At 39.2% G+C, this 27,984-nt stretch overlaps 1 protein-coding gene across 2 annotated transcripts; it reads left to right on the top strand.

Moving 5' to 3' along the window:
* Positions 1 to 463: 463 nt before the first annotated feature.
* On the top strand, positions 464 to 27,984 carry GABPB2 (GA binding protein transcription factor subunit beta 2). 2 transcript variants are annotated; one of them, XM_087443658.1, is made up of 9 exons: positions 540 to 703; positions 4,931 to 5,070; positions 6,789 to 6,956; positions 7,502 to 7,696; positions 10,352 to 10,490; positions 15,940 to 16,056; positions 18,629 to 18,814; positions 22,617 to 22,750; positions 22,903 to 27,984. In XM_087443658.1, exons 2-9 carry the CDS (start codon positions 4,957 to 4,959, stop codon positions 23,200 to 23,202), a joined length of 1,353 nt encoding a protein of 450 aa, XP_087299784.1. In that variant the 5' UTR covers positions 540 to 703; positions 4,931 to 4,956; the 3' UTR covers positions 23,203 to 27,984. The 2 variants fall into 2 exon arrangements, with proteins under 2 accessions (XP_014647282.1, XP_087299784.1); XM_014791796.2 differs by lacking the exon at positions 15,940 to 16,056 and having other exon boundaries at positions 464 to 703.

Below are 27,984 nucleotides of genomic sequence, written 5' to 3'. Positions count from 1 at the left end.
CCCAAAAGTAATGACTCCGTTGTTTTCACTGTACGCGCTGACAGCTTGGCTCTGGGGTCCTTACATTCAGGCTGTAACCCGAAATAGGTGCGTCAAGCACCACAGCTCAATTCACACGCAAAGCCAGGAAAGTCCCAAACAACTTCACCCGAGGTTGAAAGAGAAACAAGGTTTCACCGTCAATCCTAAGGCTGGCCCCACAAGAAGCACGAAGTCCAACGTAAAAACTTATTTTTCCTCAGCGGTTTGCCGGGTTCTTGGCGCCAAAACAAACCATCGGGTCCGTCCCCTACCGGAACTATACGGCACGTAAGACACGTAACCAACAACCCTCCGCCTCGCTAAATAGTCCTGTCTAGGATTTGTCGTATACACAACTTTTCACCTCAAAACGCCTTCCAGGAATTAAAAATAAGACTCGGAGGTGGAGCACCCTTCTGTTCGAATAGAAATGTGGGTTTTCTAATCATTTCCTTTACACAGATTCCTCCGCCAGAAATTGTATTGCTAACTCTTCACTTCCGGGTCCGCCATTTTGTTACCTCCATTTCTCCACGAGGGGGGGTTAAAGGCCCCCAAAATATGCATATATGAAAAGGCCAAAAAGTAACCGCCACTGACAGGGAGTCTTAACTAGTGAAGCAAACGGGACCAAACTGGCGGGCTCGGTGAAAGCGCAGCCGGCAGCGTCCCGGACGAGGAGGTGAGGGGGAAGAATAGATGCGTGGACTCTGGGGGGGGCGTCAGGGCTGGAAGGGAAGAGTGCCGTGAGAAGTTGCACCGCTTCCCAGCCCAGCCTCGGACTTCTGGGGGCAGACAGAGCGGCGCCCCTTCACTGGAGCGGGGGCAGCTGGGGGAGGGGGACGAAGAGGAAGGGGATGCTGCCGGGAGGAAGGGGAGGGGACTGGGAGGAGGTGAAGAAGGGGGTGGGTGTAAGACCTGGGGCTGGGGAGCTGGACCGAGGGAAGCCAAGGCCACAGAGGTGACCACCAGGGGGCAGCGCGGAGCCCGGGCTGGGGGCTGCCCCCTGCGCTGAGACCTTGGCTCCAGATTGACTCTTCTTCCAGAAAGACAGAATATTGATGTGAGGACCTGGTGGATTTGTGGTAGAAGAGAAAACGGGGACTCTAATTCTCTGACTCCAATAATAGCCTAAAGATTATTAGTGAGCTCAGTAATCTGAACAAGAGCAGTTAAGGGCTCCGCCTCTAGTTCTTGCACAGTTGTTTGTACAGCTGGCGGCCCAGTGAGGACGTGTGCAATAGAAGAAAAAAAAAAAGGTCGTCAGACCATGGATTCTTGGATTCCAGTTCTCCTTTCCGTTAGCTTTCTGCTGTTTTCACAGATTTCCTTGAGCCAGGAGAGATGATCCCATTCCTCTCCCCCTTCCCAGAAGGACTTGTCTCTTTCTCTCTTTTTATTTTTTATTTTTTTATTTTTTTTTTAATTTTTTTAAAGATTTTATTTATTTTATTTTTTCCCCCCAAAGCCCCAGTGGATAGTTGTATGTCGTAGCTGCACATCCTTCTAGTTGCTGTATGCAGGACTCGGCCTCAGGATGAACAGAGAAGTGGTGCCTCGATGCGCACCCGGGATCCGAACCCGGGCCACCAGCATCGCAGCGCGCGCACTTAACCACCAAGCCACAGGGCCGGCCCTCTTTCTCTCTTTTTAAAATATCGGTGGAAAAGGACATTCTGTGGCTTACTTTCACCAACTTAACAACAGTTTTGGCTATCTGGAACCATATTTTCATCGTGCCATTTGACCCACCCAGCCCAAAAGAGATGTTCTTAAGCATCTATTTTCATACAGGCTTTCATAACACTGAAAGAACTGCCCCACCCAAATTCCTGTATCAACAAACCTAATTACTCTGATAATAGAGTACTTTGTTGTCAAGAGCTCAAGCACTTCATTAATTATTAAAACCCACTTATTGAAAGGTCTTGTGTGTTTGTTTGGGTGGGGGAGTGGGTGCTTTGTTATTTTCTTCATCTCCAAAATCCTAGGAGGCAAGTTAGATCAGATTTTGTTTCTTCACTTTATATATTGGGAAAGTGGAGGTACCCCAGTAAAGGAAAATATTTTCCCTTTGTTTTTAGTAATCAGGGAGCTCAGAAGTGCCTAGACTGTCCTCTTGTCTCTTAGGCTATACCTCTTGTCTGGTGGATACTGCCAGCGTTGACATAGGATACAGGGAGAATGGCACATAGTCCCTCTAAAATACTGTTATTTTAAAAATATATTTTACTTTTACTTAAGATAGATGCTTCAGATTAACTCAAAAGAAAAGAGTAGCTGAGAATAGGGGGAGAAAAGAACCTTGAAGAACATTTTTTTTGAGGAGACTTTTTAAATATCAGGTGATGACTACAACACCCTAGTTACATTCTAATCCCAAAATTTAACTATATCTTTATATAGTAAGAAATAAGGCTTTTCATGGCCTATTTAAAGAATGGGATGACAAATTTGGGTCAGTTGCCATTTAGTGGTACTGATACACAGACTCACAAATGTAATTAAAGAAAAGTGATAAAATTGACATATACATTAAGGCAGACTACAGTGGGAAAAGTTGACTGTTCAAAAATATTTTGCAAGAGTTCAGGTTTTGAGGATACCAGTTGCAGTGGGGTAAAATTAACTTAGTTAAAAGATCTTGTTTTCCAGAAGTATCAGCTTCCCAGGAATGTGAAGCAAACCAGGTTTCTCCTTAAGCAGATACCTCAACCTTCAACTGGATTTTTTTTTTGTGATAGAGAGTGGAGCTGAAATTTGATTATTAGGATAGTTTAATCCTGCTTTGTGCTAGCATTTCTGTCTCCATGTAGGACATTCTTTCCCTTCGTGATCAGTTATTGTAAAGGTGTTTGAGGGTTAGTGATAGTAGTGTAATTTGAGAAAATATGGAGTCATTTCTGACTAATAAACCACCTAAAAATTAGTTCTTGTTTTTAACTATTGGTAATAAGATAATTAAATTGAAAGGCAGTTTTGATATTTTTTTTTTATTTTTTTCCCCAAAGCTCCAGTAGATAGTTGTATGTCATAGTTGCACGTCCTTCTAGTTGCTGTATGTGGGACGTGGCCTCAGCGTGGCCGGAGAAGCAGTGCATCGGTGCGCTCCTGGGATCTGAACCCAGGCCACCAGTAGCAGAGCGCGCGCACTTAACAGCTAAGCCATGGGGCCGGCCCCAGTTTTGATATTTTAAAAGGAAGATAACCATGGAGAAATGTGAAGTATTAGTTTTTTGTAAGAAGATTTTGTTATCATTTCTTCTCTAGGATTTCCTTGAGTTGTCAAAACTGATGCTTAGATCAGATTATAGAAGTTCACACTATTAAAGTTTATCCTCTGCTCCTAAATATACTCATTTAGAGGGCCTAGACTGGAGCCTCAGGTATATTCATTTTGAACAAACTCCCCTGGTGGTCTCCTGTTTGAGTACAATGCTGTATGATATAGATTGGAAAATTACATCATATAGTGGCTGAATGATTTGCTTAAGCTGATGATTCTCCAATTTCCTGGTTTCAAGACTAATTTATATTCTTAAAATTTATTGACGACTGCAATGAGTTATGTCTATTGATATTTTCTGTTTTATTTTTATTTTTTTTGTGAGGAAGATCAGCCCTGAGCTAACATCTGTCACCAATCTTCCACTTTTTTTGCTGAGGAAGACTGGCCCTGAGCTAACATCCGTGCCCATCTTCCTCCATTTTATATGGGACGCCGCCACAGCGTGACCTGACAAGCGGTGCGTTGGTGTGTACCTGGGATCCGAACCCCAGGCCGCCACAGCGGAGCACGCGCACTTAACTGCTGCACCACCGGGCTGGCCCGATATTTTCAAATGTTCATTAATTAAAATACAATAATAAATCCAGTACATTTATGTTAACCTAACACATTTTTATGAAAAAATATATCTTCCAAGTTAAAGAGATAGTGAGAAGAATGGCCTTGTTTTATATTTTTGCAAATCTCTTTAACTTCTGGTTTAGTAGAAGACAGTTGCATTTTCATACATACTTCTGCATTCAATCTGTTGGAATATGTACTTGGAGGAGGGAGGAGTATTTTAATAGCTTTTTCAAGTGATTATGGGTATTCTTTGATGCTACACAAAACTTTACAAGTGGCAATTTCTTAAAAGTTAGTTGCAGTGAGGCACCTGAAACCATATCAATGAAATTTTTATACTCTGTTACCTTAAAACCCATTGCTCTTTCACTTCGAATGAATCTTTTTACCCAGGCCTGATTTTATAACTTGCATTGGTCATTTGAAAAATATTGGTTCACCAAATTATGCAGATCATCGAAATATTTATGCATCTTATTATACAAGTACAATATAAGAAAATCACACTCATTAGTATCACCACTAATTTCATCAGAAAAGTTTGTAGTAAGCCATCAACTCATGATGATGGATATAGGTTTCTCAAAATTCTAATTTTTGCCTGAAAGCTCCAATTATAATTGATAATTGGTGATAAATACTGTCGATTGTTTTCCTTGAAGTGGCAGGCTCATGTTGTTCATTTTTGAAAAGGTGTCTGCCATATACCTCGGTCTCAATATCACTTGGTTTGTCTATTTCTGATTCTTTCATGTAACATAATATTTCTACCCATGGTCCTTTCAAAGGAATAGAATGCTGTTTATTAATTCCTTAAGCTAGAAAGGTGGTAATGTGTTGCACATGTTTCCAAAGTATTTTTCTGGAGATTGAAAGTGAGGGAACCATCATTTAGGTCCTGAAACTTTCCCAAATACCTGATTGTGTGTGTTAGATGAGGTAGAAAGGAAGTGCCCTACCAGATAGTCAGCTTGAGAAGTATCTTACCTATATTCAAGTACAAGAGGTCTAAAAACATTTTACAGGCAGCTAACTTTCCTTGTGTTTGCGTTATAGCTTCCTGAAAACTTTTGTCCCTATGCATGAAGATGTCTTTGGTGGACCTGGGGAAGAGGTTGCTAGAAGCAGCAAGAAAAGGCCAAGATGATGAAGTGAGAACATTGATGGCAAATGGTGCTCCATTCACCACAGATTGGGTAAGCTCTCTTAATTACTCCCAATGTGTGCTGTTACCACTTTTTTCTTAAAGGCTAATCAGACTTTATTGATTTTTCTTCATTCCCTTTCTACCTCATTCTCCCTACAAGAGTTTTGTTTTCCTTGTCTCATCCGAGTATATGGTTTTCTTTTTCTTTTGGTTTTCCAAATTAAAAGAGTCTCCTGTGGATATATAGGTAGTAATTGTAAGGTATTCTATACTTGTGATTTTCTATGATACTTTTTAGAGTATTTTCTAAAGGTTTAATTCTCCCTGGAGTGTACTTGGGTTATAGGCTTTTGTAATTAGCTAGAAATTAAACAAAATCAATATAATAAGGGTACATTTTTAAACTAACTCTTTATTTCCTTTTCTGTAAAATGTCCTGGTTAAGAAGGAATAGTCTAGCCATTTTGTTTTCTTTACCACTGTTAAAAAAACATTAAAGAGGAAAGTGTAATTTCATAAGCCTAGACAGCCAGCTTGGAGAGCAGAGAGTTTCAGAAGATCCAGGTCCGGCTTATAAGGTGGACTTGCTTAGCATTCATAGATTTTGTGAGCATTGGCTTATTTTAACAATTTGATGAGCTCGTGTCCTTTGTTCTGGAGTGATTAATTCATAACTTTAGAAGCCAGCAGGTTCTTAGCACTTCACAAAAAGGAAGAAGAGGAAACCCAGGAGATTAGCATTTCTATAAATAGACCTGAAAAGAGCAATGTGAATTAAATCCACTCAGGCAGAGAAGCTGAATTTGTGAAAAGCAAAGAGTAAACGAAATAGGCTTAAAAAAAAGCATATCACAAAGAAAGGAATAGGTCTCTGGTCAAAGTGGATGCCAAATCTTACAAGATTTGCTTTGAGATGATACAGACTTGTATATTGCTATTGACACACCATTGCTAAATTTATATTGCCGCTTCATCTCATCAGTCTTTTTGTTTTGCTTTACTGTGGCGACAAACTTCTATTCCAGCCAATTAAACTTGCACCCCAAATTCCACATGTAACTTCTTTTTTTTTTTTTTTTTTGTGAGGAAGATCAGCCCTGAGTTAACATCCATGCTAATCCTCCTCTTTTTTTTGCTGAGGAAGACCGGCTCTGAGCTAACATCTATTGCCAATCCTCCTCCTTTTTTTTTCCCCCCAAAGCCCCAGTAGGTAGTTGTATGTCATAGGTGCACATCCTTCTAGTTGCTGTATGTGGGACGCGGCCTCAGCATGGCCAGAGAAGCAGTGCATCGGTGCTCGCCCGGGATCCGAACCCGGGCCACCAGTAGCGGAGCACGCACACTTAATCACTAAGCCACCAGGCTGGCCCCCACATGTAACTTCTAATCTCTGCCCCTTTCCTAAGAATTGTTTTGAACCTGCCTCTATCCCTTCCCTTTACCTGACTCAGGATGCTCTTGTCTTTCTATTTTTTTTACCTTCTTCTAAACCCTGCATAAAATCATGTCCTTTAGGAAATTTTACCTGATAAATCCACCTAACTTAAATCCATTATACGTAGCACTTATTTAATTGGTGGTATATTTATTTGCCAATTAGTATATTAATCTTTTAATTAAATCATTTCTTCAGTCCTATCTGTCCAATCAGATTCTCTCTCTAAGGACAGGAACTGTAGAATTCACCTCTTGTTCATTTGTATCTCTCCAGTAATGATTTAGGACTCTGCATACAGTTGATATTCACTGAGTACTATTTTCCCACAGCTTGGAACATCACCCCTCCACCTTGCAGCCCAGTATGGTCATTATTCCACAGCAGAAGTGCTCCTTCGAGCAGGCGTTAGCAGGGATGCCCGGACCAAAGTGGACAGGACCCCCTTGCACATGGCTGCAGCTGATGGACATGCGCACATCGTGGAACTGCTTGTTAGGGTAAAGCAAGAATAGAGGCTGGTCTTTATTGTAAAAAAAGACATCTGCCTCCCTGTTGTCTTACTTAAACGAGTGGTAGGAAACTAGATTGGGAAAGATTAAGTTTAGGACAGTTTACAGCATTGAGTTGCATCTGTTTCAAGAGTAATCATGGCTATGAGGATTTTATTTTCTAGTCTTTTAAAGGCTAAACAGACTTTATTGATTTTTCTTCATTCCTTTTTTGCAGCTGTTCTCTGCACTTATGCCTATTTTTTCAGGCACTCAGCTCTCTGTTAATAAATGCAACAAAAATCTGTTCTTTTCCCTTCCTCTCCCATCTGTTATAATTTCTCAGTGATGTCCTTAGAAGACCCACTCATTGAAGGCATTATGTCTACCAGCATTCAGGAGAATTTGAGGAATGTTTTTCTCTTTGATATTTCTTAAACGTGATCTAAATTTGAATATGTGTAATCTCTATGGAAATCCTCTTTATTTAGTGATAGAATCTTGCACCTGTGCTACTATAACCAGTGTCTGAAAAAATTACTTTTCTATGACAGAATGGTGCAGATGTGAATGCCAAGGACATGCTGAAGATGACAGCTTTGCATTGGGCCACAGAGCACCACCATCGAGATGTTGTAGAGCTACTTGTCAAATATGGAGCTGATGTCCATGCTTTCAGCAAGTTTGATAAATCTGCCTTTGACATAGCCCTGGAGAAGAACAATGCTGAGATTCTGGTCATCCTTCAGGTCTGGTTCTTTTTGTACCTCCAGAGTATAATTCAATAGAAGTTAAGGATTTTTTGTAGAAGCTTAATCAAAACTGAATTTTCCCTGTCTTATCAAAGTAGTACTTCGAATGTGTCTCAGTCTTGTGACTCAGTGTCATTAGTATCTTTTAAAAAAAAATAACATTCTTTAATGCCCTGAATTATTCATGGTGATTGAAGAACAATGTTGTAGCCAGTACAAAAACAAGATTTATTTGGCTTTAGAATGTTTTTTTCTCCGTGAAAATTTCCCTTTCTAATTAAACTTCACTTGGGACAAGTCTTTGTGTTTTCTGAACATACCTCAACTGATGTGAGACAGTATGTAGCTTTGAAGCATATTGAATCATAAGGAAGCCATCTCAGAATTAAAAATTAGCTGCAATGATTTCATCCATTAATTTCTTAAGCTAGGGGTCGGCCCTGTGGCGTAGCGGTTAAGTGCGTGCGCTCTGCTGCTGGCAGCCCGGGTTCGGATCCTGGGTGCGTACCAACGCACTGCTTGTCAGGCCATGCTCTGGCGGTGTCCCACATAAAGTGGAGGAAGATGGGCATGGATGTTAGCTCAGGGCCAGTCTTCCTCAGCAAAAAGAGGAGGATTGGCATGGCTGTTAGCTCAGGGCTGATCTTCCTCACAAAAAATAAATAAAAATAATTTCTTAAGCCAGCACTTGTGTATGGGGGAATAACAGGATGAGGAACACAAAGATTAATAGGACATGGCCCTGCCCTTGGAGTGTTTACAGTGTGATCAAGGTAGACAAGAAATAAAGCATCACAATACTACAGTGATAAACAGATATCTAGCAACTGTTACAGGAGTGCAGAAAGGGAGTATTAATGATGCTTAAGGCAAGGATTAAAGTAGATGTAGAATTTGAACTGAGTTTTGAAGGAGAAGTAGGCAGAGAAGTGAGAAAAATGATATTCTAGGCTAGAAAAAGAGTAAATCGAAGACAGCAGTGTGTGGGCTGGCCCCGTGGCTTAGTGGTTAAGTGCGTGTGCTCCGCTACTGGCGGCCCGGGTTCGGATGCCGGGTGCGCACCGATGCACCGCTTCTCCGGCCATGCTGAGGCCGCGTCCCACATACAGCAACTAGAAGGACGTGCAGCTATGACATACAACTATCTACTGGGGCTTTGGGGGAAAAAAATAAATAAATAAAATTATGAAGATAGCAGTGTGAAAGGACATGGAACGTTCAGGAAAGAGTAAGTAGCTCTGTGACTAGACATTGGGCAGTGGAAGTGGAGGTAAGGAGTGGCAGGAGCTAAGGCTTGAGAGTTAGGCTGGGTTCTCAATGTAAGGCTGTTACATGACATACAAAGGAGCTTGGACTATTTTGTGGGCAATGGGGATCCAATAGAAGGTTTTAAATAGAGGATTGATATGATTGAATTTTTTTTAGAAAAGATGATTGTTTGGAGTGTGGTATGCAGACTAGAGAGGGAAGACACTTAATTCTAAAGAACCATATAGTGACTTTCATTAGGCCAGACAAGAGCCAATGAGGGCTTAAGTTAAGGAAGTGATAGTGGAGGAGAGAAGGGGCAGATTCAAGAAGGAATTTAACAGTAACCAGAGAATGGATAATCTGTTTCAACTGAAGCTCTTAGTCAAGGGGATAATTATGTATGAAAAATAGATAGCCATTCTGTTGCATTTTCAGTAGTTGGTTGGTTGGTTTTCTCTGACAAATGGTTCCCTATAGACTGGTTATCCTTTTCAACTTTCAATTCCTTGTTTAGAGTCCTTTCATAATTGGACTTTTTTAGTAGTGATCATGTTTGTAGAAAACTGCTTCTGAAAGTAAAATAATAAGCATCTTTATACTAAAATTATGCAAATATCCCTGGAAGCAAAAGTACAGCATATGGAGCTAGACTTTATTTTATTTTATTTTTTTTAAAGATTTTATTTATTCATTTTTTTCCCCCCAAAGCCCCAGTAGATAGTTGTATGTCATAGGTTCACATCCTTCTAGTTGCTGTACGTGGGACTCGGCCTCAGGGTGGACGGAGAAGTGGTGCCTTGGGGCGTGCCCAGGATCCGAACCCGGGCCGCCAGCATCAGAGCGCGCGCACTTAACCGCTAAGCCACGGAGCCGGCCCGGAGCTAGACTTTAAAATCTGACGCTCATTTATTTGCTCATCTGACGCTCATTTATTTCTTCAGTGGCAGAATGGAACAAGTAGTTGAACAAAACTCTGGAGGATATTGTTCTCTATAGATTCTCTACAGGGATCTTCTGTTAGCACATTGACTTGTAGATAATTGATCATAGAATATTAGTGCTGGAAATTCGTTTTTAGGCCACCTCCCTCATTTTTCAAATAAAAAAACAAGATCCAGAGAGGTTAAGTGAATTGTCTATAAGTTTTTGCAAATAATACACCTTTTTTTTCCTGAAGTAGAAATAAGCTTGAAAAAGCAACCCAACATCTCTGTTGCCCTGGTCTGAAAAAAAAAACAACAGTAGTCTTAATGAGAACTCTAAGCTCCCTGGGACATTGTGTTCTGGAACTAGTTCTGCTTGATAGAGCATTGTAGGAAGGTGCCTGTTCAGTAACTGTAAAACTGTGTAACTAAGGGTAATAAGTATGCTGACTTTGAGATAGCCTGCCTTGTTTTGTAGGAAGCAATGCAGAATCAGGTTAATGCTAATCCCGAGACAGCCAACTCTGTGACTATGGCTGCCCCATTCATCTTTACGTCAGGAGAAGTTGTCAACCTCGCTAGCCTTGTTTCTTCAACCAACACCAAAACAACCTCAGGTAATACTCTGATAATGTGGCATTTATTTTAGACTCCCCCCCCCCCAAAGCCCCAGTAGATAGTTGCATGTCATAGCTGCACATCCTTCCAGTTGCTGCATGTGGGACTCGGCCTCAGGATGGACGGAGAAGTGGTGCCTCGGTGCGCACCCGGGATCCGAACCCGGGCCACCAGCATCGGAGTGCGAGCACTTAAACACCAAGCCACGGGGCCGGCCCCTTATTTTAGACTTAAAATGAGCAGAACCCCAGGTTTTCCTGTGAGATGAATAGATACCCTGATACCCACTCCTTTGTTAAAATATTCCCCAAATAGAAGATTTATAATAAATTTTAAAGCTAATACACTGATTCTTTCTGGGGGAAAGGAGGATCATACATAGTGATTATACATGAGTGCTTACTGTGTTAAAAGTAAAATATTCTACAGATTAATCTGCTGAAAGGTTATGCCTGACCCCAAAGTGAAAATATAAGGGTGCTTCTGTATGGTCCTGCTAAGGAAAATAGTTAAATATTCATAGTCTGAAGAAGAAACAAATAAAGCAGAATAAACATAAGTGGTTGTTGGAGTGCTGATGTAAAAGAGAGATGTGTGGTTATTTGAGTCAAGTATAAGAGTCTCGATTTGTTCTTGAGAACATATATAACAACATAACAGCAGGGAAAAGCACTTGGTGTCAATCTTTTGAGATCTGTATGTTTTTAACAAAAATATCTGTCTAAAAAGGAGCAAATTGGGGCCAGTCCCTTGGCTTAGCGGTTAAGTGCATGAGCTCCGCTACTGGTGGCCCGAGTTCGGATCCCGGGCACGCACCAACCCACCGCTTGTCAGGCCATGCTGAGGCGGCATCCCACATACAGCAACTAGCAGGATGTGCAACTGTAACATATGGCTACCTACTGGGGCTTTGGGGAGAAAAAGGGAAAAAAGGAAGAGGATTGGCAATGAATGTTAGCTCAGGGCTGGTCTTCCTCAGCAAAAAGAGGAGGATTGGCATGGATGTTAGCTCATGACTGATCTTCCTCACAAAAAAAAAAAAAGGAGCAAATTGAGCTTATTTTCAACATCTCTTTACAAATAATTGTTTTACAACAAGGGAACTTGTGTCTTCATTTAAATAAATTTTCCAACTGACTTTTGCTTTATTTTTCTATTTCTGATTTTCATTTAAAAATAAGTAACTGTATTCCTAGTTAAGTTTGTATAATATCAAAGGAAGATCTTGAATGAGGTTTTATTATTGAGAAGCAGTGTGGTAAAATAGAAAGAGCTTATACACAATATACATAGAATTTTGCATTCAGAACTGCGTTCAAATACTAATTTATTAATTGACTAGATGCTTGACCTTGGGAAAACTACTTACTTCTCTAAGCTTTCTTTACTTATCTATAAAATTAGGATATAATAATACCTACTTTATGAGATTGTTGTGAGACTTGGAGATTTTGTATTTCAGTTTGTATTTTATAACAGGACTTAAATAATAGCTAGTCTTAAATGAAAAGATAACTTCTCCATGAAGGTTGACTCTGTCATGCTCACAAGGGGGCGGTAGTGACCTTCATTTTATAGGCCAGCAACTGTCATTTAAAATTAACTGTGCTTGGCTTTTGGCTGGATTATGCAGAAAATTTAGCTTAAATCTACGTAAACATGTAATCAGAACATTCACAGCTTTTTGCATTGGTTGTGATTCAGGCCACGCTGATTAAGACAAGTACTTTTATAATCCAAAAGTCTTTAGAAGCCATTAAAGTTATATGTTCATGAACATGTGAAGAGAGCTAGAGTTGGTCTTTAATCTAACTACTGAAATTCTCCAGACCCTGATCTGGCATGATTAGCAAAATTAAAGAAATTCGGGATAGAAATTCTTAGCCTGGGCTCCCATGGGCCTATATCATGTTTGTCATGTTGCTTTTGGCAAACCAACTCTTCTTTCACCCTTCTGTATGCTGACAACTGCAAATTGAAATTACCAAACTGTCACACAAGAGAGCTGATCTCTCGGGGTGTCATCTTACTCATGAAGCAGTTCTACCTAGCTATCCTCCTTTAGGGGACTGGCCTACCTGATGCTTAATCAGTGCAGATAAAAGAAAGGAGAAAAGTTAAAGACAGATTTGGGTTGTGTTATTCAACTGGGTTAAAGGATTTTCTTTTCCTGAATGGTGGATAGTCTTCTCGTTTTCCATCATCCAGTAATATTTTTAAGAATTTACTGAAAGTATCCTAGGATTATCATTTTGGTGGATATTTTTGATACCAAAATTCAGATGACAAAGTTTGCTTTCAATTTTCCATTTGTGACTAAAGATATTAATCATCATCAGTGCCACCATCAAAAATTGCAGCGATTTGGAAAGGCAGACTAATTTAAACATTAATCAGGGCAAAACAAAGTTATGAAGATGAATTTCCTGTTTCTGTAGAATCATAAGATGCACTCCAAAGTCAAAGATAAATAGCTTTGTGTTGGTTCATAAAGAGTACAGGTTTTGGAATCGAATGAATTATGTTCTAGTCCTGGCTGTGACATTTACTAGCTGCATGACCTTAGGCAAGTTAATTAGTTTTTCTAGATCTAGTTTTCACTAAGTTACTGAGCTTGTCTAGCCTCCATAGCATACTCCCCTAAATCCTGGTCTGAAGAGTTTATTTAAATAAGCCATATTCTGAATAGATAACAAGAGTCGTCACTGATAATGCTATTTCCCTTCCAAAAACAACAGCATCCATGTACATTTTACTTTATTTGATGTTGGGTCTTATATTGAGCAAAGGAAGCAATTAACATTACTGAACAATATAGTACTTTATTTTCCTAGAATTCACTGGGATAAGTCTAAAGAAGTAATTTCCATTGTCTCTTTTCAGTTTCAACTGTGTATGTCAGAATACTAAAACTGATTTTTCACAAATGTTTTTTCTTCGGTTTTGCTATTGAGGGGAAGTTGGGTGAGTCATTATGTTTGAATCAAAGGGAGAGCACCCTTAGGTTGGAATGTCATATGCTAAAAAGCACATAATGCTTTTCTCCTGAAGCAGTTCTACCCAGCTATTCTCCTTTAGATGAGTGGCCTACCTGATGTGTTGCCCACTTGCACTTTAATTATAACAGCCTTATTTTGTTTGTGTGTATGTGTGTGTGTTTTAACTGTGCTAAAATAATAACAGCCTTGTTTTTTTGTTTTTTTTTTTGTTTTTTTTTTAAAGATTTTATTTATTCAGCTTTTTCCCCCCAAAGCCCCAGTAGATAGTTGTATGTCATAGGTTCACATCCTTCTAGTTGCTGTACGCGGGACTCGGCCTCGCGTTGGACGGAGAAGTGGTGCCTCCGGGCGCTCCCGGGATCCGAACCCGGGCCGCCAGCATCAGAGCGCGCGCACTTAACCGCTAAGCCACAGAGCCGACCCAACAGCCTTGTTTTTTGATTGCTAGTGACTTACTGTCACGTATATTCCAACCTCCATGAAAGATATAAATATCTAAAAATTGCTTGTTCCTTGTTTCATTTGTGGGTTCTTATGTCAGCATTTGGTGTGATAGGCTGAGTGATGAGAAAAGCATGAACTAAGCAGGAAAATTAGGGAATAGGCTATAGGTGGATCTTGCTCTGCATGAAGTCATTATATAAACACAGGCTCCTTTCTGGAGGTCAAGCACTGTGTTCCACTCGACCATTTGGTTCCATGAGTATTTTTCGAGAGAATTAGAATAAAATAGGAATCTCATCACTATCTGTACTCTCATCTCTACTCTTGATAGTCATCATCCAAAAGCTTTAAGAAAGTTTGTAGCTATGAGGAGTACTATACAAGTAATCTATCTTTTTTTTTTTTCGTGAGGAAATTGGCCCTAAGCTAATATCCATTACCAATCTTCCTCTTTTTGCTGAGGAAGATTAGCCCTGAGCTAACATCTGTGCCCATCTTCCTCTATTTTGTATGTGGGATGCTGCCACAGCATGGCTTGATGAGCAGTGCTTAGGTCCGTGCCCGGGATCTGAACCCGCGAACCCTGGGCCACTGAAGCCCAGTGCACAAACTTAACCACTATGCCACCAGGCCGACCCCAAGTAATCCACCTTTTTAAGGAAAGTTTTCTGAAACTTAAATTTATAAACCAATTAGATTACCTAGATTAATCATACAGAAAAGCATTCTTTGCTCTGTGGAAGAATTTATTATAAGAAGTGCTAAATAGAAGTTTCCTTAAGTATTTTTAAGTATTTTACAGATAACTGACTTTTTGACAGAAGAAAGGCTGGAAAGAATCTTTAAGTGTAGGAAATGGGAGAACTTAAAAATTAAGAGTACATTTAAAAAGAAGATAAGTGTATTTAGTCAGACTCCAGTCAGGAGACAAAACTACAGTGATTTATATAATTCTATTATATATATAATTTATAAACTTATATGTATAATTTATAAAGAATTATTAGTTAGTAATAGTGGATTAACTACTCAGAGGTGAGGAGAACCCTGAAGAAGACAGGAATAGCCAATATAGGAGCAGCCACTACTTCTTTATGACGAAACTTCATCTCATGCCAGTTGACAAGAAATGTTTATAGGGACCAGCTTCAGTATCACAAAGAAGGGTGGATTTGGAGATGAGAGTCAATAAATTCCCAACTGGTACAATAAGTATCTCTGAAATTATAGTGAACGACATAGGGAAATGCAATTCATTTTATATAAGTTAGATTTATGCAAAACTGTTGAGTGATACTTTTGGTCCATAAAGTTAGGCATGTCTGTTGCCAGATCTAATGTACTTCCCTCTTGGAACTTAGCTGTAAGACTAGCACACAGATACAAGAGAAAAAGGTTATGAACAAAGTTTTTTTAAAAAGCATATCATGATATAACTAAGTTAGATAATTGTTGTTTTTTAGTATTAATTGGTTATACTACCCTTTGGCATTCAATACAAAAAACGTCAGGTTTTTAACTGTCCTTACACCAGAGGTCAGTCCTGTTCTTCTCACCTATCTAGCTGATGAATAGAGGTAGTATGGTAGAGTAAAGCCCAGGAGGGGCCTATTCCCTCACCACTGCTTAGCTTGGGGTGAGGCATGCTTTGTGTGCTTACTGCCTGCTGCCAAGGAGAGCTCTGCACAGCCAGCCTAGGGAGTGGGCGGCACTCTTGATCTGTTAGCTACTAATGCTCAGCGTTGGCAGTGCCAAGAGAATGATCAAATGAGGGGAATGTAGTAGCCCTATACCAAGCATATTACTTTAATCTACTTTAAAGGGAAAACTTTTTAAACCGTAAAACAGTTTTAACACCATGATAATTCGTTTATATAAATTTGTATTAGAGAGCAAGATTAAGGACAGTAGAGTGAAAAGCTGAGGTTTTGGCTTAAAAGTCATTTTTAGTTCATCTCAATTTATTCTCTCCACTGGACCTCATTTGCCTTTTTTACTGAAATAGGTGACCCCCATGCCTCCTCAACAGTACGCTTCTCAAGTTCTACCACCTCAGTGCTGGCCACCCTTGCAGCTCTTGCTGAGGCATCAGCCCCCCTCTCCAACTCACACAGAGCCACAGGTAGGTAAGGATATCTGCTGGGTGAATCACGATTTCTTCTTTTGTTTTTAAATCTCCAGCAGACTTAATTTACATGAAATATTAAAGAATTACAGTTAATTAGAGATAGCTAGGGAAAAGAGATGTAGAGTCATTGAGCATCAGAAAGAAAAAAAATCGCTAAGTGATGTAATCAGACAGCTGAATAATATCAGAGACTGACTAAGTTATTCTTTTGTATTTTTGCAGTTTCAAGCTTGTTTGCCCTGACTCCAGTTGCTTCAGATTGAAATATTTAGTTTTATATTGGCTGCTTTTTTGGAAATACTCTATGTTTTGTTTTGACTGATGCTATCATAGAATGATTTAAAATAGCAGCCTAGGGGCCAGCCCTGTGGCTTAGCGGTTAAGTGCACGTGCTCCACTGCAGCGGCCCGGGGTTCGGATCCCAGGCACGCACCGACGTACCGCTTGTCAAGCTGTGCTGTGGCGGCATCCCATATAAAGTGGAGGAAGATGGGCACAGATGTTAGCCCAGGGCCAGTCTTCCTCAGCAAAAAGAGGAGGATTGGCGACAGATGTTAGCTCAGGGCTAATCTTCCTCACCAGAAAAAAAAAAAATAGCAGCCTAGATATCTTGTACTGAAGCTATCTTTAATAGAGGACTGCTACCTCATTGTTATGTCCTGTGTACTTCAGGTTGGCTTGCTTTTATTTTCACTGTAGTTGTTATTTTGGCATTTCCAGTGGAGTTGGGCAGATATATGCTGTATAATGCACTTCTGATATTTAAAACAAAACGATTTCAAGTCACTTAGCTAGTGGTCTATGGCGAAAGGCTTAAAGTTTCATATAGGTAGGGGCAAATAGTGATTGGTAGAGCTAAATAGTCATCTAAGAATCTTTCTGGAACTCTCTGGCAGTCTGCTCCATCATAAATGAAAGCAGATTGTTCTGATTTCTTTCTGCCATTGACATTTGCGTGGTGAGAACATTCCTCCAATCCTATTTTTCCAGCTGGCAGCAGTCATAAAGATCTCCATTCAGATATATATGAGTGAGCAGCATGGCAAAGGGAAAAGCAGTGTATTAAACTGGTGCTTGTTATCCTTTTGATTTTCTCTTTGATCTTGGATAAATCACTTAACTTCTCCAGGTCTCAGTTTCCTCATCTCTGGTATGATGGTTGGGTTAGATTATCTGTCAAAGCCCTTTCAGCTATAGCATTTAACTGTTCTTTGTTTCTAAGAGGTGTGAATATTCTGTATTTCCATTGAACTACCTGAATGTGTCTCATATGGGTAGTACGTACCCCACTTATTGCAGAGTTCTACTTGTGACTCTAGATAGAGAAATTCCATAGTAGTAGGAACTGTTTCCCCTAATAGTTGTTGGGGATATTGACTACACAAACTAAAAATCTTGATTAAACATAATACATGTAAAGCTGTTAGAAAAGTACCTGGCATATAGTAAGTACTCAGTGTCAGTTGCTGTTAATATTGTTCATCTGTCAGATGGGAGAAGCCACCTATAATTTTTGTCTATCAAACTTCTTCAATGCTTTGACTACTTGACATATTATTGTGCTAATTCACTATTAAATGCCTCCATTTTCTTATAGAAATAAATCTACTCTAATTTATAGTTATTTTTCTCAGCTCCATAGATTTATTTAGATTTTCAAGATGCTTCCTGAAAAAGAGTTCTAAGATCAAATATGTTGGGGAAACTCAGCATATCTTTTCCCCTCTTGGAGAATCACAATACTCATTAGCCTATTCGGGTCTCTGATACTTCCTACAAAAGAAACAAACAAAAAGTTTTTTTGTTTTTTTTTGGTGAGGAAGATTAGCTCTGAGCTAACATCTGTTGCCAATCCTCCTCTTTTTGCTGAGGAAGATTGGCCCTGAGCTAACATCCACGCTCATCTTTCTCTACTTTATATGTGGGACGCCTGCCACAGCATGGCTTGATAAGCGGTGCATAGGCTGATGCCCAGGATCCAAACCTGCAAACCCTGGGCCACTGAAGCAGAGCATGTGAATTTAACCACTACACCACTGGGCTGGCCCCAAAAGTTTTTTTTTTTTTTTTGCTTGAGGAAGATTGTCACTGAGCTAACATCTGTGCCCATCTTCCTTTATTTTATATGTGGGACGCTACCACAGCATGGCTTGATGAGCAGTGCGTAGGCCCACACCCAGGATCCCAACCTGCAAACCCTGGACCGCTAAAGTGGAGTGTGCCAACTTAACCATTATGTCACCAGGCCGGCCCCACAAAAAAAAATTTTTTAAATACATGTATTTTAAATATATGAAAATGTCTTTGTTCAAAGAACCCATCTTTAATGATAGCTATTAACATCTCAGTGAAGACATTTTAGGAAATACTGTTTAATGCATTCCCTATTTTTTCTCCTCTGACTTAGCATTGTTCACAAGAGCTTGCTTTTGTGAACTGTTGAATCTAATACTTTTTTTCAAGCTTTCCTATCCCTGACGTTATCAATTTCAAGAAGGCTGAAATTGCTATACTCCTATTTTTTAAAAAGCTGAAGTTTTAAAATTTACTTTTTTGTCATTTATAGCTAATTCAGAGGAAATCATAGAGGGAAATTCTATTGATTCATCAATCCAGCAAGTGGTGGGGAGTGGAGGCCAGAGGGTCATCACCATAGTGACCGATGGAGTCCCTCTGGGTAATATCCAAACTGCCATCCCTACTGGAGGCATCGGGCAGCCATTTATTGTAACTATGCAAGATGGACAGCAAGGTAAGTGATCCCATTTAGGCAATTGTTTATTAAAAGATATTCTAGACACTCAACCCTCCTCTAAAAAGGCGGTCTTAAGGTAAGTAGTGGGAATGGGAGAATGCCAGATGCCAGATGCTCTGAAAAAGAAAAAGAAATAGAAACCAGGCTGGCAAAGGCTAATTCCCCTGATATGTATAAAATTTGTGAGTAAAAACCAATAATCTGGTAGAAAAAAAAGAAATAATATGAACCAATAGTTCACAGAAAATACTGATGGTTCTTAAAAATATGAAAATATGTTCAGCTTACTTCATTTATAGCAAGAGAATTGCAAATAAATACTGCACTGAGATACCATTATAACACTATGTTGTCAAGGGTGTGGGGAAACAGGCACTCTTATAAATTGCTGGTGAGAGTATAAATTAAAGCATCCTCTAAAGAGGAAATTGGCAATATCTATCAGTATTAAAGATGCACATACCTTTTGGTTAAAAAGTTCTTTTTCTATGAATTTATATTCACATACACAGAAATTACATATATACTAAGTTATTCATTACAGCATTATTTTTAATCATCAAAGATTGAAAAGAACCTAAGTATATGTCAATAGGCAAATGGATAAATAAATTGTAGTACACACATACGATGGAATATTATACAGCTGTTAAAAACAATGAGGAAATTCCTTATATACCAGTATGGTCTGATCTCCAAAATATATTGTTAAGTGACAAGAGCAAGATGCAGGACAGTGTGTAGAGTATGCGACATTTGTATTTTTGAAAAGAGGGAAATATATCTATATTTGCTAATATATTTATAGACAGAGACTATCCCTGGAAGGACATTCAAGAAGAACGTTGGTAACATTGCTTGCTTCCTGGGAGGGCACCTGGGTAACTGGGGATGGATGGGAGGCTTTTCATTGTACATGCTTTTATAGCTTTTAATTTTTGAACCATGTGAATGTATTACTTAGTCAAAAAATACATAAGTAAATTTTGTTTTGAAAACAGAAACTAATCATTATGACTTCATTCCTTTAAAATATTGGAGGTTGAGGGGCCAGCCCAGTGGCGCAAGCAGTTAAGTGCACGTGCTCCGCTGCGGCGGCCCGGGGTTTGCTGGTTCGGATCCCAGGTGTGCACCAATGCACCGCTTGGCAAGCCATGCTGTGGTGGCGTCCCATATAAAGTGGAGGAAGATGGGCACGGATGTTAGCCCAGGGCCAGTCTTCCTCAGCAAAAAAAGAGGAGGATTGGCAGATGTTAGCTCAGGGCTGATCTCCTCACACACACACAAAAAAAATTGGAGGTTGAAAAGAGAAGGGTTGGTATAATTACCTTTGTGTCACCAAAATTTTGACTTGGCCTAAATAATTATGGGGATTTTTATAATTTTCAAATTATTTGAATTGATGGATCTTGGTAGTATGGGAAGAAAGAGTAGGAATTAAACCTTTATAATCCAAGCTTTGGTATCATAAATTATTTTTAGTTTCATTTGGAAATATGCTACTAATGTTTTTGTGAACATGATTAGCATTTTAAGGTTTGAGGGACTTATTTGGTAGGTGAGAGACTGCTTACAATGGAGTTAAGTAAATGAGAATGGAGTTGTTTTGAGGAAAAAAAATAAAATTTGAGATTTTGCCTAGATGAACTACACTACTTTTTACAATCTTGTTTAACCAGGCCCAAAGAAGGAAAGCTGAGATTTTATAAATTATCTACAAGAAATTTTAAATTCTAAACTGCCATTTCCATTTAGCAGATATCTGAGCTGCTTTCTACTGCCATCAACTGATGAGTACTCAAGGAATATAAGCTAATTTTTATTTTTTTTTTATTTATTTTTTTATTTATTTTTTTTTTTTAAAGATTTTATTTATTTATTTTTCCCCCAAAGCCCCAGTACATAGTTGTCTGTCATAGCTGCACATCCCTCTAGCTGCTGCATGTGGGACGCGGCCTCAGCATGGCTGGAGGAGTGGTGCCTCGGTGCGCACCCGGGATCCGAACCCGGGCCGCCGGCAGCGGAGCGCACGCACTTAACCGCCAAGCCACGGGGCCGGCCCTATAAGCTAATTTTTAAATCAACCAAACCAAATAACTAGGTAAATCTTCTATTTTAAACAGAAATCATAATGTATCCTAAAACCTAAATATAATTTTTAACTTTTTATTTTGAGATAATTGAAAATTCATGTACAGTCGTAAGAAATAATACAGAGAGATCCCATATACCCATCACCCAATTACCCCTAATGGTAACATTTTGCATAATAACTATAATACAATATCACAGACAGGAAATTCACATTGATACGATCCACCAAACTTATTGAGATTTTTCCAGTTGTATATGCATTCATTTGTGTGTTTATGTATGTACTTAGTCCTATACAATTTAATATATATGTAGATTTGTGTGAGCACCACCACAGTCGAGATATAGAACAGTTCCATCCCAAGGATCCCTCGTGCTACTCTTTTATATCTACAGCCACCTCCCTTCCCACCCCACTCCTAACCCCTGGCAACTACTAACTCATCTGTTCTCCATCTCTATACTTTTGTCATTTCAAGAGTTAAAACAGAACATTAAAACATTTCAAGTTGTTTAAAACAGAAGATTTACGTAGTTATTTGGTTTGATTGATTTAAAAATTAGCTTATATTCCTTGAGTACTCACCAGTTGATGGCAATGGAAAGCAGCTTAGATATCTGCTAAGTGGAAGTGGCAGTTTAGAATTTAAAATTTCCTGTAGATAATTCATAAAATCTCAGCTTTCCTTCTTTGGGCCAGGTTAAACACATTTGTAAAAAGTAGTATAGTTCATCTAGGCAAAACCTCAAATTTTATATAAATGGAATCATACAGCATGTAACCTTTTGAAATTGGCTTTTTTCTGTCAGCCTAATTCCCTTAAGATCCATCTAAGTTGTTGTTTGTATCAATTGTTTATTCCTTTTTATTGCTGAGTATTATTTCATGGTGTGGATGTACCACAGTTTGTTTAACCATTCACCCATTGAAGGATACTTAAGTTGTTTCCAGTAGGTTTGAATAACACTGTTATGACAATAATGGACTACAGGTTTTATGGGAACATAAATTTTTAATTCTGTGGGATAAATGCCCAAAAGTGCAATTGCTGGGTCATATGGTAAGATCAGTTTTGTAAGAAACTGCCAAACTATTTTCTAGAATGACTGTACCATTTTACATGCCCACGAGCAATTTACAAATGATCCAGTTTCTCCAGTTCTCACTAGCATTTGGTGTTATCACTATCTTTTTTTAAATTTTAGCCATTCTGATAGGTGTGTAGTACGTCACCTGTGGGCATATGTGTGTTGACCCTTGTCTCACTTATCTATGAGAAGAGAAATTATTAAATTAGACACAGTTAATTACAAACCGCTTTCATGAGAGGTTCCTCAAAAATCTTATGTAAAGACATTAGGCCTTCTTTAGACAAGTTATTCCTGCAGAATTGTAAGCTAATTGGTCATCTTCTTACTTAGAGTCAGACATCTTTATGTAAGAGCCTCAGACCTGAGTCTTAACTGCATGCCTTCTAAACCTGCAAATCTTTACCTTTCCTTTCTGAGGCCTTCTTAGCCTCTCGAATCCTTTCTGTTTCTCTCTGCAGGGCCATGCCTTACCTGTTGGTTCTAAAATCCAAAGAGATATGAACAATAAGATATCAGAGAATATTTTTCAATTTATTTTCTAGTTCAAAGCAAGCAAAACCTCTTTGTTTTACTATGTACTCATCACCTCCAATTGGTATCCTTTGGCTTGTAGTTCTAACTGTACCTGCTGGTCAGGTTGCAGAGGAGACTGTAATTGAAGAAGAAGAGGAAGAAGAAGCAGAAAAGTTGCCACTGACTAAGAAACCAAGGATAGAAGAGATGACAAACAGTGTAAAGGAAAGCAAGGTATTGTTTTGGCTGTGGTGGAGAGAAGACAAGGGAAAGAATCAAAAGCCGTAACTTTTAAGGCCTGAACCTTTCTTTATCTTTTTGTCTACATTTTGGATAATCGGTGATCAGGAATTCTTACCTGGTGGTGACATGGTTTACTTTTACAGGAAGGGACTGAAAGAGAGCTACTACAGCAGCAGCTTCAGGAGGCCAATCGAAGAGCACAGGAATACCGACACCAGCTCCTAAAGAAAGAGCAGGAGGCAGAACAGTACCGCCTGAAGCTTGAGGCCATGGCCCGACAGCAGCCCAATGGAGTTGATTTCACCATGGTTGAAGAGGTGGCTGAGGTAGATGCTGTAGTAGTCACAGAGGGGGAGATGGAAGAAAGAGAGACGGAAGTGATTGGGGCAGGAGGGACCACACAGCCTCATGCTGGAGTTTCCATGGAAACTGTTTCATCTTAACATGCAAGGGCCACAACTTGTACTAGGTCCATCTTTTTCCTCTTTTTAAAAGAAAATACAGAGGACAAACATTGTATAAAAATTAAGAATGTCCTTAAGAAGAAAACTATAGCAGGGTACAATTCTTGGGCTCAGGAAGGCTCTCTGTGTAACTGGAAAATTCAAAACTTCTTCTGAGGGACCAAAAGAATGAGAACCAAATTTCTCAGTTCACAGCATTGCTTTAAGCATAGAGGTAAAAGAATGCTGGATGTTGTGGGTTGATTGTTTTTTAAATAACTGACTTTGTATCAAAAGATTTTAAGATGACTTTCCTAATATGGACACACCGAGAGCCTTTAATAATTGTACCATTAGGTGACCTGAAAATTTGTCTTAGATTTATGATGTGTACCTTTTAGAGAAGAAAATTAATTGGGAGGGAGGTTAGAAGCAAGCCTTGGGGAAGAGAAAGGAATGAATATATTCCGCTTCCAAGAGAGTAGGCACTCCCCACTATGCTGAGTTAATTTCACTGAAAAGAATTTTGTGATTGCCTGACTAAATTTGCATCCATTGTGTGTCCATAGCTCAGATGCCAGTTTAAGAAACTGAAATAGAATTTTTAAAAACTGGAAAGAAAACTTGTTTATGTAGGAGAAGTGTATATAAATCCAAAATCCTCCAGGCTGTGCTTCCACAATGCTGGAAAGTGGCCAAAAAGATGCTTGTGGGGTTATAAAACAATCTGGTCTCAAGATACAAACTAGCTCTGGCTGAATTTTATAAAATCGCAATCAGGAGGGTAGTCTGTTGTTAGAACAACTTGCTTCCAAACATTTATGTATGTAATATCAAGCTTTCATATCAACTTTTTAATTTTATGAAATTTTGTTGAGTGTTCTAAGTGTGCCTTTCTGTGGAGCTTACATGGTATCCTCTTATATGCACAAAAAAGAAGCGAGGGAGAGATGAATGCTGAGGATGTTGTGTGGTTTTGTTTCCATTTGATTTGGGGTGAGTAAATTGCTCTGTTTCCTTAAGGTCAAGCCTTGTGCAGAGCTTTTGTGCCTTATAGGTGCTCAGTGTGTGTTGGGAAAGGGAGTAAGAACTATCAGTGCCATAAAGTAAGGAACCAAAGATTCTCGCCAGATACTTCACCTGTCTTAATCCCTTCTCTCCCACTATGCCTGTTCCCTTTGCCTAGATACTTTTGGAAAGTGTTTCATTGCTGGGTATTCTTTGTGTGCCAGCTTGGAGTTTTTTCAAAAGGAAGGGAATATGGATGGAGAGAGGTTGTGGAGAGGTTACTGCCTTTGAAATTGGGCCTTCGTCATTTTAGACTTGCTTGCTTTGTTGTAAATTAGAAGAAACCAGAGGGAGATGTGCCAAGTAAACATTTGACTGACTGTTTAGAATACAGTTTTCTTAATTAGCAATCATGGAGAAAACATACATTTTTAATTTGGAATAAAACTTGACGGTTAACTTGGTTCTATTTACCTTGATTAGTGAACTAATTTGCTGCAGTTTTCCAAAGGTGCAGAATTATTTGGGGCTCAAATTAAACTGAAAACATAACTCCCCAAACCAAATTTAACAAACAGAATTGGCTATTAGAGGCTTATGGCCAAAAATATCAGTTTTGAAATTAATCTCCATGGACTTGAGTACTGAGTACTTCCCAGATGATCAGAGATTACTCTGGGCTGTTGGGGATGATAGAGAAATGCAATGGAGGAGCCTAGGTAAAGGATGAGGGTAAAATTGTGGTGTCTTCTGTAAAATTGTCCTGTTTCTGTTTGTGATCTTTTTCTTTTTTCTGAGTCCCTTTGTGAACCAGGTGCTAACAATAAGCTGCTATTGTGTGCCATTTCAGAGCCTTAGCTTAACTATAGAGGGACCAAGTATCATTTTAGATGTGTTTTGTTTACGTTCTTGGTGTATATCTTGACTTCAATTCCTTTTTGTTTTCTTTCCTGTTAAGGGGGTGGAGGTTAACTCTACAGAAGATGTCTAGGCCCAACCACCTCACTCTCTGGGGTAGCTTCTGACTGAGGACAGGGAGTATCCATTCAACACTCCCTTCTGGGCATACAGAGTCCCTACTGTTTTGGGTAACTGTATAGAGGTTCTTAATTCTTCTCTTTCTGTAGGAAGCTATCATTCCCACCCAGAAAAATCTCTAATACGGCCCAAATCATTTTGATGATGGGGTCTCTGAGATAGGGAGTTAAAGGAGAGGTTAGGATAGGGAGAGAGAGAAAGGAAATGTCTGGAAGGGGGGGTAGCAAAAAGGTATTTGTTTTTATTTACTTGGAATAGACCTTTTAGCACCCCGGAGAAGGGAAATAGGGTTTGATCTCCAGTTGTATTGCCATGGAGAGAAGGGTAGGTCAGGATCCCCTGAAGTAGTCAGAAGTTAAATATTAAATGCGTTAATGGCAATACCCTTTTAGGATTTTGCATATCTTTCTGGATCAGCCATGGAAGTTGGGAAAATGTTGCTAGATCTTTTGGGTTAGGGGATTCCAACTGGCTTTTGGCAAGGTTGAATTACAGAGAATCAAATAACAGACAAGTGGTTCAGAGTTGGTACTTGAGCAGGAGAAACCTGGAGCCTAGGATGATTGCCTACTTTAAAACAAAGCTGCTTTAACAATATCAGTATTAGTATAGGAATTTTAGACTGTATGTTTTCATTTTGGTCTTAAGCCTTTCCCCAAAAAAGAGAAAGAAATCTTAATGTATCTGTTCTTGTTCCTGGCTTCAGGGAAATTAGTTATAAATATGTAAGTGTACATTCCCTTCCTATCACTATCTCTGTGGGATCTCTTAATTGTAATACCAGAGTTAAGGTCTCTTAATTGAAACATGAGAGAACTTGGCTTTAGGTTTTCTGTTTTGAACTCAGTGCCTTAAAAGATGTTCTTTTTCTCTCTCAGATCTGTGTATAGTTATTTGGGGTTTTGCCTTTCCCCCTTCTTCATCCTTACCATTGCATTATTAGCATTTTTGTGTCTGCTCAGTAATATTAGAAATCTATGGCATACAAAATGACTTTCTTTCTTTATTTTTATGTGAAAGAAATGAATTTACTAGAGGGCTCTCCAGTTGACGTTAAGTATTATGTGATCAGAGGATCTTTAATACTCCTTTGCTGGATGTATCTTAGTGCATACATTTATAAACACATAGGGATTTTCCCACTTTTCTCTTTGTTTATTTGAGGTTCAACTCCAAAGTACCTGGTATAACCTGGAAATATTTTTATTTCATTAAAGACGTTAGAGAGGGTTTCTTTGGATTCACTAAAGGGGCTGAGGAAGAAAAAGCATTACTTTGGCCCTTTTCCAAGAGGTGTGCTCTAACAGGTGGTGATAAGAAACCTGAGGAGTAAGGGCCCAGGGAGAGCCAGTACCTGGCTTTACAGAGATTTTTTTAGCATATAGTGTGATGACACCATGTAAACTGAAAGATTCAGAGCAGTGTCAGGAGAGAGAAGGAGCTGCCTTTCCATAGAGCAAGACTCCTTCCCACTCCTATGGCAGCTCTTTTGACTGGCACTTGTAAAATCTCTCACACCTCTGAACAGGAAAGAAACCCTAGATAAAGGGCCATGGTGGAAGGAACAGACATTCTATATATCTACTTTCCCATTTTAGAAATCTCATCCTTTTGAGAAGTGATTATTTTGAGAAAGCTCATAACAAACAACATTATGGACCTCCAGAGCTAGAAGATTTGAGGCATATAGTGAACTCTTCCCAGAAGTTTAATATTGAGTGAGAATCAGTTTTTGTTAGATTTCTTAGGGGATGGCCTCTTATTCTCCACTCCTTGTGCAGACCTCTCTGTATGGCCAGAAAAGGAGCTTTAGAGTGGAATACATGTCAAGACCACCTATATGCTGCTCTAAGCTCTTATCTTTCTCCATTTTATGTGATGAATATTTTCCCTTTCTGAGTTAGTACTCTGTTTCCTATGCCAATATATTTAACAAGAGGTCAGGAGCAAGAAGGATATGAATTCAAATTAAGTAGCTTTGAGCCTCTGGTGCTGCCTTTTTTTTTTTTTTTTTGAGCCTCTCTAGGATTAGGAGGTGGGGTGACATTCTTAGACTCTACAGTAGCAGTAGCAATTTGGCTTGTTAATGGCAGGAAATTGTGATTCCCTGTCTCTTTCTCTCCTCCCCTTTCCCCTCTAACTACTTCTGCTTCTGTAACCCCATTGTTTTGATCTCATTGAGTCTTTCCCAGGCACTAGAATTTAATTAGTAGGTCATTTCTAATCTATGGGCCTTGTCTTTCCTTTTTCCACTCCCTTCTTTCCCTACTACATACTTTGTTTATTCTGAAGTGGTTTGTTTGTGAGAATTAATCTAGGTTACACCCCATATCCTGTGCTTCCTAGTTGGTTTCAGGCGTCTTGCTCTATCAACAATAATGATAGTGGCTCCCTTCTCTGGCCTGTGTACTATCCTTCTGCCAAGGCCATTTGTGTTGGGGCAGAGAAGGAGAGTGGGTGGAGTGCCTAGGTTCTTCGCAACATGTCCTCAGTTTTTCAGGTTGTCTGACAGCTTTATGTACAGTATGTTTTAGGAAAACTTAAATATACTTCTTTTTTTTATTTAGGATTTTAATGAAATAGGGTTTGATTCTGATGAGCAAGTTTGTGTGCATGTGTGTGTGTGTGTGGCCATTTGTGTGTATATACACCTATAAAGATCTATATTATATATACAATTTTTATACTGTCATTTAAAATAAAGATGTTTCTTAATAAAATGTCAAAGTCTTACCA

This window comes from Ceratotherium simum, chromosome 2 (genome assembly GCF_057802395.1).
Source record: "Ceratotherium simum simum isolate JZ-2026a chromosome 2, ASM5780239v1, whole genome shotgun sequence".
Lineage (NCBI taxonomy): Eukaryota > Metazoa > Chordata > Mammalia > Perissodactyla > Rhinocerotidae > Ceratotherium > Ceratotherium simum.
This window is presented reverse-complemented; position numbering and strand designations above follow the sequence as displayed.